The sequence below is a fragment of the Octopus bimaculoides genome, chromosome 2 (assembly GCF_046866305.1).
Source record: "Octopus bimaculoides isolate indiv1 chromosome 2, ASM4686630v1, whole genome shotgun sequence".
NCBI classification, from domain to species: Eukaryota; Metazoa; Mollusca; class Cephalopoda; order Octopoda; family Octopodidae; genus Octopus; species Octopus bimaculoides.
Window position 1 is genome coordinate 67,356,212 of NC_142929.1, and position 18,861 is coordinate 67,375,072.

General features: G+C 36.3%; 1 protein-coding gene across 14 annotated transcripts in view; it reads left to right on the forward strand.

Annotated features, from left to right (window-relative positions):
* LOC106878551 (protein PALS2) overlaps window positions 1-18,861 on the forward strand; it is a 97,597-nt gene that overhangs the window by 45,734 nt on the left and 33,002 nt on the right. For all 14 annotated transcript variants that reach the window (XR_008267034.2, XR_001410513.3, XM_089346894.1 and 11 more), the window contains 2 exons: window positions 6,351-6,472; window positions 18,461-18,613. Coding sequence is in view for 12 of the 14 variants with exons in the window: in XM_089346894.1 (XP_089203020.1) it covers window positions 6,351-6,472; window positions 18,461-18,613 (275 nt within the window). In the remaining 2 variants the exon portion in view is untranslated. The remainder of the gene's footprint in view (window positions 1-6,350; window positions 6,473-18,460; window positions 18,614-18,861) is intronic.

Genomic DNA, 18,861 nt, shown 5'->3' on the forward strand with positions numbered 1-18,861 from the left:
GCCAGACATGAATGAACACAAATGTTTGCTAACCGTGAGAGAGAAAAATCGCACCGCGTCTATAGAAGTTTCTTATGAGACAATGTGTGAATGTCCAGTTCGGTCTGTCGTTCTTGAACCGCCAGCTGGCCTGAATGGAGTCGCATATCACTCAGTCGCCTTCAACATGATACGATCAAAAAGCACCAATAGCGTTTTTTTAAATTTTTTTTATAGGGGACAAGAACATTCTAAAAAGGAAAAAAAATCGTCACAGCTTCGTGCTGTGAATTTAGGCCGATGATATAGTGTCTGACTGGTTATCTAGCGGTTAGGGTTTCGAATCCAGAATATGCATACAGAGGGCAAGTGTCAGTTCCAGGGGCCTGGTATTGCACTTCAAAGGAGTTTGGATTCTGTAAGTAGGCAATTTATACGCATATATGCTCTTGTGCGGGTGGCACGTAAAATGCACCATTTTGAGCGTGGCCGTTGCCAGTACCACCTAACTGGCCTTCGTGCGGGTGACACGTAAAAGCACCCACTACACTCTCGGAGTGGTTGGCGTTAGGAAGGGCATCCGGCTGTAGAAACTCTGCCAGATCAGATTGGAGCCTGGTGTAGCCATCTGGTTTCACCAGTCCTCAGTCAAATCGTTCAACCCATGCTAGCATGGAAAGCGGACGTTAAACGATGATGATGATGATGATGATGATGATGATAGGCCAACATGAGTACAAAAAGAGAAAACATACGATGAATAAATGCTGAACAATTAGTTCATAGAAGATGCAAAGTTTTGTAGGTTTTTTTTTCTTCTTAACTATAAAAAAGTAAAAAAGCTTTGTGTGTGTCAAAAACATTAGTCTGAATGTAACCAGAATACAAAGTATTGATATGAAAAAGCGATAGTGTATCTGTTGCAGAAATTTTTCGGCGCCTTTTATGTCGCATATCTACAAGTAAACTGAAATATGGTTAATCTCTAGTATAAGACCCGGTCACAAAAATGAGAAGAAAAAAATAGTGTAACAGTTGCAAAACAATGTGTAGTAAACGTTTACTACACATTGTAGTCTTAAACTAGAGAGTAACCTGAAATATAATCAAGGTGTTTGCTGTCTCTTGGGTAGTTTTCATCTGTGTTGGATTATAATGTGTAGGTTATGGTTGAAAGTTTCATGCACGGTGAAGGGTCTTCCTTTCTAGGAATGGCGTAAGTGCGTTATTGACAAAGAAGCTGCTGTTTTCCCGCGTTTGAGCAGCTAACTTAAAAAAAAAAACCAATGCAATGACTGACTTCTGAAGTCCTCTAGCCAAGAGAAGTCGATCGCGCAAGATAATGAGGCAAGTGTTACTGCACATGTCTGTCAGAGGCTGAATTTTGTCTTCGGTCGCCAGTTCAGAGGAAATGGAAGAAACGAAGGGAGGAGGAAAAGTACCTGCATAAGAAATATTCGAAGAGAGAATATCCATAACACCATGTGAAGTTGCCATTTTTAAAACAAATTAGTTGGAATCACGCAAATGAAAGGATAGGAAAAGATTAAATATCGGCCGTTACAGCAAACTCGGAAAATTTTGGATAAAATTCGCTCCGGAATCATCCATTCGAGAGAAGACTTTCCTCGGTGTTAAGAGTTGGCTTTGACTGTAATTTTGAGCAGATGAAAGATACGCCTAAGCCAATAGCCATGCTAACAGCCTTATAATGTCTTCGCTACAACAGGTGGGGGTTGTGATGGTAAAAGTAATGAGCAGCGGTGTCTGTCCTCTTTTAGCTTTCCTCTTTGTTGTGGTAGTGGTAATGAGTTGATTTTTCATGACATAAATGAGACGGTCTATTGTTGCAACATTTGGGATCTTTTCCCTTTGGCCGGCACATTTAAAAAATAATTTTTTGTAACTAAACACTTTCAAAATTCGTATACTGGTAGAATGTGTCACATAAAACATCATTTACTCTTGGCGTTTTTGTGAAAATTGTGTGTTTTCGAAGTTATTTCGTTTTAAAGTTGTCGTATTTCGGTAATTTCAACCCTAACCCTAAAATCCGGATGTCATAAATAACAGTGACAAACTAGATATACACCGCCGATAGTTGTTGACAAACAACGGCAGTAATTTTATTCAGCTGAATACACGTCATTGATTGGTTGAAATTACCGAAATACGACAAGTTTAACACGAAATAACTTTAAAAAATATAAACTTTTCTCAACAATACTAAGATTAAAGGATTTTTTGTATGACACATTCTACCAGTGTCCGAAGTTTGAAAGTGTTTAGTTACAAAAAATTAATTTCTCGATGTGCCGTTCAAAGGGAAAAGATCCAACTTTTGCTTATCACCAAATGTCCAATTTCGTTGTTTACTGACCTTTTCTTGGGTCGAGAGTCGCCAATGTCGCAATGGTGGAGATGAACGTCAGGTGTCACCAATGTCGCAATGCTGGAATTGGTTGGTGCAATCTAGAACTGGTAAATGAAAACCTATTTCGTTGGCCGCGTGAATAATAACAGAAGCACATGCGAACGTTTAACTGAAACATATATTAGCATATATAAAGATATTAAGAATTAGCTATTTACAATGAACAACATAAATGTGACAAGAGAGAAAAACCGAATCACGTCCATAAAAGTTACTTATGAGACATTATGTGAATATTAAATTCGGTCTGTCCGAGAACTTGCAGATGTCTGCGCAAATGTCTGGAACCGTAGGCGTGGCAAGAATGGGGGCACATGTCGCTCAGCTGCCTTCTAGACTCTGCAATAAAAAAGCGCTAAAAGGGTTTGTTTGTTTGTTTTTTCCTAATAAAGGGGACAAGAACATCATAGAAAACCCACGTCACGCCACAGTTTCACGCTGGTTGGTTGGTTAAGAGACCGATGGCATAAAATTGTGTTGGTTAGCTCGTGATGTCTAACCGGTTATCTAGCTGCTAAGGGTTCTAGTCACTGCTACAGAAGTAAATCTGAAAAAAAAAAAATGCCTTCCGATATTTGTTCCGGTTTATGTTCTGAGTTCAAATTTCACCTTGTTTCCATTACCTTTCATCCTTTCCGGACCGATAAAATAAAGTACCAGTCAAGTATGAATTTTAAGACACCCTATTTCACAGAACTGCAGAATCTTTTTCTTTTCTTTTCTTCCGGACTCAGAGATTACTTTATGTACACGCACTTCCATGTACATTCTCATGTACACACACTTCCATGTACATTCTCATGTACACACGCTTCCACGCCCATATTATTTAGTTATGCCATTATGTAACTGTCTTCCGATTTACATAACTAAATTGACCTCATTATCAGTAAACCAGGTTCAAAATATATGTTTGATACATATCTCTTTTAAAAAGGATAAAACCAACATAATAATGTGTGTATATTTTAAATAGCTAATACAAGTCTATCATGACGCGACTGTTTAATTAAATGAATACATGACATTGCATTCAAAAACTCTTTATCTTTAGTTAACAAGTAACAGACAGTATTGAAAATCAGACAAGCCTCATTTTTGTAGTGGCTTCCAATGAATTTATTATTTTACATTAAAATAAATTTTTAAAATGTGAGATTATCTCACCTGGTTACCAAAAAAAAAAAAATCTTAGTTTTTCCTGGTGAGAAATTTTTTAAAGCAGTAAACGTTTTCACCTTCCATAATGAATGGAACAATAGCGATGAACAATGCCTCACACGCGAAAGCAATATATTTCACATGACTCATCATTGATTTTTTTTAAAAAAAGAAGAGGAAGTAACAAAAATGTCTGTTTAGAAATACAGGTAAACTGTCCATTATATTTATTTCGAAGCCACTAAGCTACAACCACTCCTATTCATCCTAATATAAGTACGTACGTATATATGTATGTATGCATGCTTACTTGCTTTAACTCTTCGCTGCAATCCATGTTTTGTATGACTGATTGATACATCTTTAAATGTGTTGTGAATCCTTCAAAGCCTATTAAAAGCAGTTTCTATGACTTTAATAACGGTCGTGGCTTCATCTTTCATCGCTTTGGCTCGCAAGACATGAAAACATTTCCGATCCGGCTTGTCCTATCCAAAAAGTCTACTGACTTTTTATTTACAGTATTTGAACTCTGTCTGTTATGGCTTAGGCCATGCTAAAGCAACGCCTTAATTTGGATGAACAGAGTAAAGAGTATCTAATACATGCAGTTGGAACTTATTCATTCATTTGAAGCTGATAATTCATCGTCACTACTCTGAGTTTCTCGCATTACTCGAAACAGTTACAGTGAATCAACTTCGAACGAATATGTCATACATTTCATGCTTAATTTAGACACTATTTAGTTCTCCAGGTGTCCGACAGTAATAAAGCGGCTTCCACTAACCCTAGCGTGGGTGGTTGGTTAACCGACACAACTGCTAAAGAGAAGTAAATGATTGTGCAAATGAAAACTTAGTGGAAGCTAGAGAAAATACTCCAGACGTATTAAAGCTATACGTCTCTCCCTCTTCCCATCTCCTTTCCCTCGCATCCCTTTTACTCGAAGATAAATTTTTGAGATATGTTAGTTACGTCGGAAGAATTTTAGGTATCCCACACACGTTCGCAGGCTAACTTTTCATCGTTTGTCTGGGTTTGTAGTGAGAGGGGGGATGCTCAGACTGTCAATAAAGTCTGAATGTATTTTAAAAAATGTTATACATTTTTTTGTATTCAGTGGTCAAATTTTTTGCTCACACAGAATCTCAATGATGCACACATTTTAAATGCAAATAACTAGGGCTTCCACAAACACATTTATTATAGAATGTTATGCCTCATACCAAGCCCCATACAACACCATTGAATACATCGAACATACATACTTTGCCATGATGGAAACTCAGATGAAACCAGTGTTCAACAAACTTTATTCGTAAAGTGTATATCTTTATCTATTACTAGTTTTATTCATTCTTAGAACTGCGGTCGTGCAGGGGCCCTGCCTTGAATAGTTTAGTAGAACAAAAGAACCCCAGTTCTGGTTTTTAAGTTTGTTACTTATTCTATCCGTTCGCTTTTACCGAATTGCTAAGTTACGGGACATATCAACACCACTTATCAAGTGGTGTTGGAGCAGATATAAACAAGACAGGCTCTTATAGTTTGTCTATCAAATCCGCTCACAAGGCATTAGTCGGTCCGAGGCTATAATAAAGGACATTTACCCATGTGCTGCGCTGCAGGACTGAACCCAAAATATGTGCAGTTTCTTAACCACCAAGAAATTAAGAAATAACGGGCTAAAAAAAATTTTTTCTGTCATTGTTCCTTACTGTATAACATCCAGTTTACTCTATTTGTAGCATGAAAGGTTATTAATCAATAAGGACCCCCCGCTCTCTCTCTTTCTCTCATTGTTCCTTTTCTCTATCTCCCTCGCTGACAGTTTTCTCCATTCATTTGTTGTTGTTCCCAACCCATCCTATATAATTAGTGATTGTCACGTAACGAAGTTACAATGACTAGACAACTTCAAAGCTATAATTTATCCATGCTGGTCTGAACAAGCTTCTGTTTCTTTTTCTCTCGCTCCTCTTTATTCGTTTTTCTTTTTCCTGGTCACTGTCAAGGGATTGTTTTCTTAGTTGTTGCTAAGTTTTCCTGGATGTTCTGGGACATGCTTTAACTTTCACTTCCATGACATAAATTGTGACTACTTGTAAGGAGTAAAATTTGCGGTTAGTACCTCGCATGTCAATTAATGAATGCAACTGCAAACATTGACGTCATATCGTTTTTTTTTTTTATACTCTCCTTTTTACAAACAATACATTCCGTTCATTTTACCATTAGTGTATGCAAATTTAAGAAAATGTTTATGCACCTCTTTCGAAAACAAAAGAAGTAAAAAAAACGTTAAAAAATAATCGTTTTAAAAAAATGTAAGAATATGTTCACAAATAAACCCAAACAGACGCGAAAAACTGTTTATTTCGTTCATAGTTCCACCTACATACAAATAGTTGGGTATATCCACCCAAGTATTGGGCATCTTGCCATTTTTCTGGAGATTTTCTAACCGCAAGCTTTAGATTTCAGTGTTGGAAGGGGAAAGAAGTCGCCCGACTGTTTTCATTACCAAGACGTAAATTTTCTTAATTTTTGCACCTGGTAAATTTTCTTAATTTTTGCACCTGGTATATTTTCCACTCATTTATATTTTATATCTAACTTTGAAACTTCCTCACAGCAACTTTCGTTTACAAATTTACCTCCGTATTTTTGTTTATTGACTGTAAATGGAGAAGATTATTAGAAGCCGTAAGAGATCATTACCTGTATAACTGGAACCATCTCGTTTTTTTTCTTCATTCTTTTGATTATTTAGCGGCCTTTAAGCAAGTTGTTAATAACTTGGACGGTTTGGAAGAGTCAGCAGGGGCAGATGAAAGGGATATAGAGTTTTTGAAAAATTTTCTGCTTGATGAGAAGATACAAAATTTAGTATTGGTAAGTTAATTTTTTTCACTCCCTTTTTTTTTTCTGTGGCTTCCAGGTTTTGTACAGATATTAAAAAAAGACATTCCAATTTCATCCTATTTCATAAAAAAATCTTTAAAATGAAAGAAGAAAAAAAAATACTCGTCTGAAATACTAGGCGTATATACTATCCACTTTTTCTATTTTTGCAATTAATTATTATTTCCGCATATTTCTCAACGTCTCTATTATATATAATTGTCTAACTACCCACACATTGTTACTGTAAATTATATTGCATTATTTCATCAGTTCGTCTTTCATCCTTTCACTTAGCTCTTTTTTTTTATGTTGCATTAATTCATATTTCCAAAGATTTCGAGGAAATCCTATCATTCACTCACCTAGTATATCACACACTCTCACACATTTGTATCCGTGTGTGTTTGTGTGAATCATTACTGGTAGTTATTTTATCACAAGCAAAACCGGACCATGATAATATTCTAGTACAAGAACACATGCACACCTTATCCGAAGGAACAAGACTCGTATAATCTGGTCGTTGAAAGACAATATCCATCAAATCACTCACGATCACATACACATTGATAACGGGACATAGTGCCGCACAATAAACCACAATTAATCTTAGCGAAGTATTACTATTCACACCAAAAGTACTCAACAAATGTTAATATAAATAACATTGTTGCGACTGCATTATCGATACAGTTAAAATAAGCTGAAATAGTTAACAAATATACATGCAATATAAACAATACATGTGCATGTGTGTGATCGAGTGGCTAGTGTCTTTCAACAGTGCATGAAATATCGGCGGAGGTAAAGAATACGTACACCACCCGTTTTCACCGTAACAGTAACCCTATCCCCTAACCGTAAACACCGTGTGTACGTATTTACTTTCGCCGAAATATCTTGGGTCGACTTAAGGTGGTGCATTGGTCGAATCGTTAAAGCCTCAGGGTAAAAATGCTTTGCAGTATTTCTTCTGCTCATTACGATCCAAGTTCAAATCCCATCGAGTTCAACTTTGTCGTTCATCCCTCCGTGGTAGAGTCAATAAAATAGGGTACCAGTCGAGATGGTATTGACTTAGTTCCATCCTTCAAAAATGCTGGCCTTGTATCCAAAAGTAGAAATCATTATCTTGAGTCAAGTTTGTGATAAAATAAAAAGAACCATACCAGTGATTGTTTTAGTGCAGTTGTTTGAAAATACATTTGAACAACAAAACTTCCGATCAAAATGTTATATATATATATATATATATATATATATATATATAATCTTAATACATTCCTCCATATATCTTACTTTTTATGATTAATGTGGTATTAGTCACAACTCTATGATGTACGGATTTTGTTATGACTATACAATGAACCTATATACTTATAAGGTCACACTTTTTTCATTATATCAAAATATACATTTAAACTTAGATTTCATCCAGTATTGGCCCAGACTATGCCTATCTGGAATAGCATCAACCGACAGAGTATTTTAATAGTCCACTCAGTTTGAGAAAGTTGGCTATAGCAAAGTCGGGTATCACTGAATGATTGGTATTTCGTGGGGGCATTTGTCCATTTCCTTCTAGTAAAGTACCAGTTGTTCGCTACATGCTAGTATGTGGTCATTATTACGTTAACGATCTTAGAAATGTAGGCTAGATGATTCTGTACTATATTGAATCGAATTTGTAGAAGTGTGTGCAAAAGGACCAATTACCCTCTGGGCTCTTGCGTCAATCCTTTTGCTTGTGGCAAATTTGATTTTTATTAGTATCTAACATGTTTCTTTTTAATTTGTTATGTATTAACCTAAGCTTTTGATAATCCTGCCACTAACTTCTCAGTTTAAAAAAAATTTTTTTAACCTAATATATGTATTTGCGTATAATTTCCATGAAACAGTTATGGGCATTTAGACCCGTTTATAAAAACGGGTAAGCCTTTTGGCTTTTATCCTTTCTCGTATATAAACTTGTCAATTCCACTCGAATGATTTTTGATAGGTAAATTTGATTAGCTGTGTATGACGGTCCCACCAGAACCGAAGTGCTCTTCACCACTAACTCCATAAGATCTAAATCTGGCCTTTTAGCACAAAGCTTCAGATTTTATCGTTCATGGAGTATGGGATCCTTCAAACCGTAGCAACAACCAGTAAGCAACAAAGATGCCAAAACAAAAAGCAAACAAACAAACAAAAAAACCTGGAGTTCGCCTTTATTGAATGTAGATGGCTTTTAGCTCCAAACAAGATTATTATAATCAAAAGCATTCCATCTGAGATAATCTCGTCCTTTTCTATGTAGGGACCATATTATCTGATAGGAACTTAATATTGTAGGTTGTGGTTTTGGGGAGATTTGGTAGTTGTTTCTAGTATACTGACAACGTGAAAGCTGTCTGAGTTGCGTGTGTTGTTTGGCTACTATTTCTAGCATATCGTGCTTCCTCTTTCGCTCTCGCTCGACTGTATACAAGTTGTTGTTTAATCCGAGGTCAGTTATATATGAGTAAACCTATGATCAAACGCATTCTAACCCTGAATATCCCAGTATTTTCAAATAGTGCTTATCTTAGATTTACTGTATGCAATATGTTCTTTACTTAAAATAAAATGCACACGGTAGGGTGTAACTTGAGAGATTTAGCTGCAATTTCTAGTTGGTAGAGCTTGCTGTAAGTTGATAGCATAAACAATTGTCTCCTCATATTGTTAAAAACAAAGGCAGTTTTCGATTGTACAACGAGCCACTTTCAATTTGTTACATTTAAAAATTTATATTTGAAGCCTCACGCTTACAACCAATTTGTTTTGTATAAAAGAGGATAGCAATTGTGGCAATTATTGTTATTCATTTTATATATTTGTGTGTTCATTTTGTTGTTGAATTATGTTTTGTTACTTTATTGTTGCATTTTTTAAAGACAGCTGGATGCGATTGTAAATAGATTGGTTAGAAATGTTGTTGTCTGTCGATGTCTAGCAACTAAGTCGAAGCCCACAAGATAATCGACCGTCTTTCCACCAACAACTATGGTCACCTTTTTTAAATTCAATATCTCTACCACTCGTGGTTAAACCATATAAAACTCGCAAAATAGCGCAGTACCCATGACTTTCGGAAACAGTTTAACGCTCAGAAATGTTGCAGCATGGAATAAACTATCCACGTCAATTTTTGCTTGTCAAAAGAACACTGCATCCTTAAAAGGTTCCATGCTTCCTGAAATACGCCAACGCTTCGCCTAACATACCTTTGCATCCTTTCCTCTCTTTAGCTCTTTTTCCTCTTTTTCTGTCTTGTATTTTATTGTGCGTGTACTATTGGATGTGTGGAGGCGCAATGGCCCAGTGGTTAGGGCAGCGGACTCGCGGTCATAGGATCACGGTTTCGATTTCCAAACCGGGCGTTGTGAGTGTTTATTGAGCGAAAACACCTAAAGCTCCACGAGGCTCCTGCAGGGGCTGGTGGCGAACCCTGCTGTACTCTTTCACCACAACTTTCTCTCATTCTTACTTCCTGATTCTGTTGTGCCTGTAATTCAAAGGGTCAGCCTTGTCACACTGTGTCACGCTGAATCTCCCCGGGAACTACGTTAAGGGTACACGTGTCTGTGGAGTGCTCAGCCACTTGCACGTTAATTTAACGAGCAGGCTGTTCCGTTGATCGGATCAACTGGAACCCTCGTCGTCGTAAGCGACGGAGTGCCAACAACAACAACAACTATTGGATGTCATTATCATCTTTCTTCACTTGACGTATTGTTGTTTTCTGTCCCTTCTTTTACCCTTTTCCGATCAGTTGTGCATTTGAGCACTGAATAAAATAAGCTCATTATAATAATTGTTTTATATAAGATTTCGCTGGTTTCGAGCAAATTGAGCTAGAGGGTTCAAGTTAACTAACAGCACAAACTAATTCAATAACAACAAAATAAACAGAAAAAATGTACAATAACAAGAAAGAAGCAATTATTAATTGCATCTAAAACTATGTTGTAACAAACAAGCTGACTGCAAGCACAGCTTCTAAAAAAAAAATCTTTTCCTAGTTACCAAACTGATTAAATTTGTGAAAGTGACACGCTAAACTCAAAGATCACCCTGACAAAATATAACTCGTTGAAATGTTTATCATGCCTTTGTTGATGATGTTTTTTATCAACACAGACCAAAAGATAACTTAGAAATGTGAGCTTCTTTAAAAGAAGATCCGAACAATGTATTAAGAGCCATAATTATGATAGCGTATTAGTTACAGGAATACTTTATAATTTTCTTAGTTTTTGAAACTAAATAGTTTCTCTTATAAAATTCATTATCATTAAAATAATTGTTTCTATCGTTTAATGTTTTCCTAAACTAGTTATGTTCGCTATACAATATGGTATAGTTGCTTTTAAGTTATAAAATTAACAAAATATTAAATATTTCGAAATAAAAAAGAAAGGAAAATAATCATCAATTTGACAATTCATCAAATAGCTTTTATTAAATTTTCTTCTAAACGTATATAGCTAAAAGCAACGGTTTTTTTTTTAACAACTGCTAATGTATTTTCTGTATATATTATTATTGTTGTTGTTCCTGTTGTACTGTTCTGATGAAGCTGGCTGTGGTAGAGGATAATCAGTGGAATTTGAATTAAATATCTTACTATATTTAATTACACTCTTTAACTTTGTAAGTTCTAATTTTCAGCTTTCATTTCTTGAGGGTTGATAAAATAAGTAAATATAATGTAGAGAGAGACAGAGAGCAATTCAATCATTCACTCTCTCAAACATAAATATCTCTTGTACCAATGTGAAAAATCTAATTGAAATTATATTAAAAATATTCCCTTTCCTTGTTTGGAAAACTCAGTTTTAACTTGATTTCTGTTAAAACACTTCTGTTAACGTTTTATTTTATAGTAACTATTTTCTCTCTTTTGCGTTATCATACTTAGTATACTTTTAATTTAGGATACTCCTAATTTTATGCCATGGAGCAAAAAATCATAATTTACACTGTTTCAATTCATGGTGGAATTTATTCCACATCCTTCTTGCTATTTAATGTCTTTGGAAGAAACATGAACATTACGCAGTTCTTCTTTAACAAAGTTGTAAGCTTCTGCCAAATTTTTCTTACAAGTTTTAATGAACTTGCTGGTTGTAGATAAACATGAGGGTTTCTAAGGCTTAGTAGATAGAGAATTTTGATCTCTCAATCATATGATCATAAGGTTGACTGACTATAAATAAAATGAGGGTTCAGGTGGCCAAGTGGTAAGAAAATTGAGCTCTCAATCATAAGATTCTTAGTTTAATTTTAAGCCTGGGTGGAGAAAGGCATTTCGTTTGCATTGCTTCGGTCTTATTCAAGCTTCAGTCTTATTCAAGTATCAGCCGGTTGCTGGTGCAGCCTACTCTCCCTCAAACTGTGACATCCATGATGTTCCATTGGATCAAGGATGAGAGATCTGAGAGGGTGTTTATATCTGTTGAAAGCTACATTAGGTACTTAAGCACAGGAGTGGCAAGTAGCTTGCTTACCAACCTTTTGGTTCTAGGTTCAGTCCCACTGCCTGGCACCTTGGGCAAGTGTTTTCTACTATAGCCTCAGGCTGACCAAAGCCTTGCGAGTAGATTTGGTAGACGGAAACTGAAAGAAGCCCGTCATAAATATGTATATCTTTGTGTGTCTGTGTTTGTTCCCCCCCCCCCCATTTTCGCTTGATAATGCTGACGTGTACATCCCTGTAACTTAGCAGTTCGGCAAAAAAGACCAATAGAATAATTACTGGGTTTACAAAGAATAAGTCTTGGGGTCGATTTGTTCGACTAATTGTGGTGTTTCAGCATGGCCACAGTCAAATGACTAAAACAAATAAAAAAATGTTGCCAAATCATTCTTGCATGTGAGTGATAACTACACATCTGTGCTACCTGCTTTTGTGTGTGTGTGTGTGTATGTGTGTGTGTGTGTGTGTATGTGTGTGTGTGTGTGTGTGTGTGATGACCTGTAGTTCAGTTCTTGATACCAGTTGCTCACTCTGGTGTAGATTTATATGAATCTGTTTTTATAAAGAGAGCAATTTAACCATTCTAATACAATGAAGATAATTCCCTAACCCCCAACTTTATAGTTCACATATTATGGCATGTCATCATATTCCATATAGTTCTTACAACCATATAAGACAGTAGGGTATTGAGAATTGCTCATAAAAAGGAAGCTTACATTTGTTTGTAACAGTAATTTGAAACCAAACCCATAAAACTGGAATTCCTCTTTGAATTATTTAAATCAGCTGGTACATCATTCCAGCATTATTAGTAGCAGCCTTATTGTAATCTAATCTGCTAAATTGTTACCCACTGGTTAATTTCTTTTGTAAAGCTGTTTGAAATACCTGTGGGTAAACTAGATTTGAATCTGAATCATTAAGTAGACAATTTCTATACAAAAGAAATTATATTATTCACTTCATATGGTGGTCTGATCTAAACAATAGGCTATTCCAATAAATATTATACGAGAAAGAAACAATTAACTTCGGCTTTTTCTATAAGACACTTTTTATATGCCTTGTCATTGCTTATCACTTGAAAGTCAGTTATATTACACAGGCCAGAGTGATTGGTGTAGATATTATCCCACCACCCCTGGACTTGAATTTTGACTGTTATCTTTCTTCAACTAAACATTTTTCTTTGTCACCCTTGAGAATTGTTTAGTATACGGAGATATGTTGTCAACTAATGCTTTTCCTATCTAATTTTATTTTGATTTTGTGTGATATGGGTGTAGAAATGTTGACTGATTTAACAACTTAACTTTTCCAATCAAGCTGCAAGGAACTCATATGAAGACAAAACACGAATGCCTTAATAAAAAGACAGGTCTAGATCAGTTGGTTGTGCATATATATATATATATATATATATATATATATAAATGTGTCCACTTCAAGCGCTACTAACTGGAAAATTGGATCTCCCCGTTCGCTACTCTGTCATCTTTGGGGGGGGGGGGTGTCTATGAGTTGTTTTCCTCTGGTTCAGGGGAAATAACCCGTCCTCATTAATTTTTTCTTTTTTGTTTTGTTAATACATATTTCTCGTTTTCCGAGCGTTTCCTCACGTCCGCAACGTAGATATTTTTAAATTGTCTTTTTATATAGAGTCTGACGAGCTGTCCACAAGGTTTTGCCCTTGTGGATGTGAAACCTTGGGTAACTCTTTGTCCAAGATATAAAATTTTGTTTTAATAATTACTGCCCTATTCTTTAGAGTGTGCTTCTTTCTGATATATGATTTTTTATTAACTATCTGCGATCTGGTTACAGAGTGTCTTACGAAGTCCGCGACATTATCTAGGTTTGATTACTGTACCGATCTCTGTGCTTCTACATATTACCAATTGCTACCTTAAGGATAGCAGGGAACGTTTTGATTTTGGATATTCTACAAAAAAATATCCCTATACCTTCTAATGAGGTCTACACAAAAATGTTACTGGAGAAAATGATAGACCTTATAAGGTGCATGAGATGGAAGGCGTTTTTCTATGATCAAAGCACACCACCTTCCGAGGCGACATACGGTATCAAGTCTGGGAAGTTCCCACCTAGAATCAAAGAACTCGAGGCCTTCATAGCGGACCTACTGGGCATAATACCCAGACCAAAATTCCATAAGTCCTTTTCCCCTTTTCAAAGCAAACTCCATGAAGATACACAAAAAGAAACTCTAACAGGTCCATGATCTTCTTGAATAAGACTAAGAACTTATACATGATAGATACATACTTACAATAAGCTTTTAAATGACTGAACCACACGAAAATATAGACGCGCTTTGCTACACACTTACAATAGCATTAACTGTGAGGCTAAACAGATATTTAACCTAGGTATAGCAGACAGAGTAGAGGTCTTGGCCAAGAGAAATGCTTTTATTACTTTGAAGGATTGCAAGCCAAATTTTGCCTCTAATCCAGCCAAGTTGAAGATTGGCCCGGCAAGTAAAAATATACTGGAGAAGATTAATGATGACATAAGACACACGAGCCTCCCTTTATGATGCAGCATCAATGAGGTAACCTCATGGTTTATTGCCAACTGGGACAGAGGCAAAGCTAGATTTACACAGTTAAACATTGTTGACTTTTATCCACCTATTTCTAAAGAGTTATTGTTGAAGGCACTTTCTTTTGCCAAGGGCTTCACAAATATTAGTTATAGTGATGTTAGTTATCATGCATGTCAGGAAAATGGTGCTGTTCAGCAAGGATTCGACTTGAGTTAAGCAATCTGACCCCTATGGTGTAGTTAGGGGAGCATATGACGGTGCCGATGTCTGTGATCTTATCAGACTGGACATCTTAAAGAAGTTTCCTTTGTTCCTCTTCGACCTCTATAAAGATGATGCTCTAGCCTTCTAGAGGAGCCAAGGGCCACACATTAGATAGACTTAGAAAGGATCTAATTAGCACCTTAGGCTCAATGGGTCTCAAGATCATCATTGAGACTAATCTCACCACAGTAGATTTCTTAGATGTTACTTTAGATCTGGATTCTGGTAGATACAGGCCCTATCACAAGCCAAACAAGAGACTGTCTTATATTAGCACAGCCTCCTGCCACCACCCTATAGTTTTCAAGAACCTAGTGAAAAGTGTAAGCAAGAGGATCTTGAATCTATCCTCAAGCCAAGATATCTTCAATGCCGCTGCCCCTACTACAATGAGGCACTGGCATTGAGTAGGTTTAAGGACCGCATCTCCTACATGCCTGTCCCTAGCACCTGGAAAAGGAAGCACTGCAGAAATGTCATTTGGTTTGCTCTACCCTTCTCACTCAATGTCAAGATTTGTGTGAGAAAGATTTTCCTTAGATTGACAGACAAACATTTCACACACACTTACAGATACAGGCATTTATTTAACAGATACTTGTACCTAATTTCTTTCAGCATTCTTTGAACTGTTCAACTATTTACATCTATTTCATTATCTAATGTATCTTTTGTTTTTTTTTGTTGTTAAATAAGTATATTTTATTTTTATCTTTTACTTGCTTCAGTCATTAGACTGTGGCTATTTTGGGATACCACCTTGGAGAGGTCCAGTCAAACAAATCAACCTCACTAATTATTTTTTAAGGCTGGTACTTATTCTATCATTCACTGAACTGCTAAGTTATGGGGATCTAAACAAACCAGCACCAGTTGTCAAGCAGTGGCAGAGATAGCAGCAACAAGCACACACACAACAGGCGTCCAAACAGTTTTCATCTACCAAATTCACAAGGCATTGGTAGTCTTGGGGCTTTAGTAGAAGACATTTACCCAAGGTGTTGTGCAGTAGAAGACAGTTACCCAAGGTGCTGTGCATAAAGGCTCCTTTGGCTCAGTTCTGTAATGAATGTTCTACTTAACATCATATAGTTGAAATATCTTTGTCTCCATTTCCAACACAGGACATTTTCCTCAATTACTGATTTCTGGAGGAAAAGTACTAAATGGAGTAAATCTGGAATTGAACCCTGTTTGTTAACTTGGTTCATATATCTCACCGGGAGACCAGGAGCCTTGCACCTGCTGATAGTGCTTATACTTTTTATATGTGAAGCATTGCAATCCAAACTGGTTTTGTTGGGCGAGGGAATCTATAGAAATTAAAACTAATCAAAATAATTAATGAAGGTAATAAAGTCAATAGTTAAATGAAATTCAATATAAAGTTTATATATTTTTCTGTTACCTACCATAAAGCACAGAAATCTTAGTTGTAACCGTTTTAGGTGGATGAATTCTACATTTACTTAGTAGTATTCTATCCACTATTGAGGCTCCAATGAAGCTACGTTATCCAAGCATTCAACTATAGGTGCATTGCATCTTATAGCCGAAACAGCTGTAAGCTAATGAAGTTCATAACATAATTTCTTGTTTCTTTGTCATTTATTTAATCTTTATTATGCTCTGTACTTGACTAACGCTTATTTCTGAGGCATATGTATACTGAGTTCTAACACCAAGCTATTAGTATCATTGTCAAAGTGAAATATTAAAATATACATTTATATAATTATAATCCTTTTTTTTAACATCCATGTTCCATGCTTGCATGGTTTGAGAGAATGTGACCAGTCTGAGGACTGCATTGTGTTCCAGCATTTGCTTTGGCATGGTTTCTATGGCTTGATACCCTTCCTAATGTCAGCCACTCTACAGAGTGTATTGCCTGCTTTTCTTCAGAGGTAACCATTTAACTTGTGAGGTTGATTTCCTTCAACTTAAAATGTGAAAGAAGGGGTCAGAACAGGTTTCTTGTAGTAAAGATGCTACATGGCTACACCCATTATAGAAGAGAAGGTGGGAGAGTGGAGCTGGAAAGAGAAATTGTAGTAGTAGTGACATGATAGGATGAACCCTCAAGGTATGAGGCAAGAAACGAATGAGGACAAAATAACAAGGATGCATGGCTAGAGTTTACAAGAGTTTATGGGGAAAGTGAGAGAGGGTTAGAAATGGTGTATGAGTGGGGATGTGAATGTAATGAACAAAGAACAAGTCTGAAGGTTAAGTATTTGTTGGAGGGAAGGTAGAGAAGAGTAGGTGATGACTGTCAATATTGGGTAGGGTTGAAGGGTAAATGTGAATTGTGGATATTTGGAGTTATTAAGACTGTTTTCAAAATAACTATACAACTAAGAACAATTGACTAAACTTTGCCGCTATTGTTATGTGAGGAAGTAACATGGAATTTCATACTGGTAACCTTTCTGTACAAGTAGTTTAAGTCTTTACTGCTGAAATGCCCATGTAAGTTTTAAAGGTGATCAAACCAAAGATCTTGATGAGCATGCTTTAATGTGATCAAATCAAATTTAAAACTGACACCATTTTTATTCTAATCAACACTGACAGAAATGTGATGTCTATAAGAGAATTGCATGTAAAAAATAATTGAATCTATAAAAGTGGACTTCTCATTTTTATTAGATGTTTGTATTTCATACAAGCATGGATTGAACAGTTCAACAGGATCTGATAGGCTGGAGGACTGCATCTTGCCCCAACGTCTGCTTTGGCATAGTTTCTATGGCTGGATGCCTTTCTTAACACTAACCATTTTACAGAGTGTATTAGGTGCTTTTTACATGGCACCAGCATAAGTTGGGTTGTCATGTAACTCCCTAGGGAGTTACATGACAAGGAGATACATGGCTACTTGTATTTGATACATGGGAGATACATGGCTACTTGTATTTGATACATGGGAGATACATGGCTACTTGTATTTGAATTTTAAAATATTACTTGATTGAATTGTAGCTGCATGCTTACATGTACAAATAATAAAAAAAATGCAAAAATAAGTTAGAATGTTTGAACTGGTACAGTATAATAGAATGCAATATAACCAGCCTTCACTTGTGAAAGAGTTTGACTTGGTAACAAGTACCATTCTTGCACTAATTGTTTTAGGTGCTTCAATATTTGTGGCAAGCAGACATGGACATTATCTTGGTCCTCTCATGTTGATTCAACAGAACATCTAGGACAATTACATGCAAACTGCAGCCCGTAAGACTTTTCTGAATGGTACATCTAACAAAAAAATTATCTTGAATTTTTTTTAGTAGTGATATGACAAGAGATATGGCAAGCCATATCGCTTGTAGTCTGCTTCTTGAGAAGCTTCCTGATGTCTTGTATGCAATGGCTGGAGTGAGAGAAGGTTGTGTTAGTAGCTTGGTTGGTATTCATTACAACTAAATAGACTAAAGTGAAATGAGGTATCTTGCTGAATAATATACACTGTCTGATCCAAGAATTGAACCCACACCCTTGTTTGTGAACCAAACACCAAAACCACTAGGACACAAGCCTTTGCAAGAATCTGGTAAACATGCATTAACACTCAGGATGTTTTCATTTTAAGCTTTGTGTTGTTTTAAAATGTTTTCCCTTTATTTAGGCACATGATAAACTTGAAGAAACTCCTTTAGAAGCAGAGAACAATAAATCATTGGATCTTCAAGTTGAAGCATTAAAAATATTATCTGAACATTCCTCAACAAATGAAAGTGCTGCAGAATTGTGGGATATTTTGAAGGATAATCACGTACAGGTAGTTATAAGTTATTTCTCTTCAATTACCACCCTTCTCCTTTGTTGCCTCCCTCCCCTCCCTTTACTCCCCATCTCTAGCTCCTTCATGCTCTCTTGGAGCATCTGCCCACCCATCCACTCACTTCTTCCCATCTCATATCTTGAGAGTCCTCCTTGACACATAATCACCACTATTTTTATCTCTCTTTCTCCCTCTCTCCTTCTCCCTCTCTCCTTCTCCCTCTCTTTCCTCCTCTCTCTAGCTCC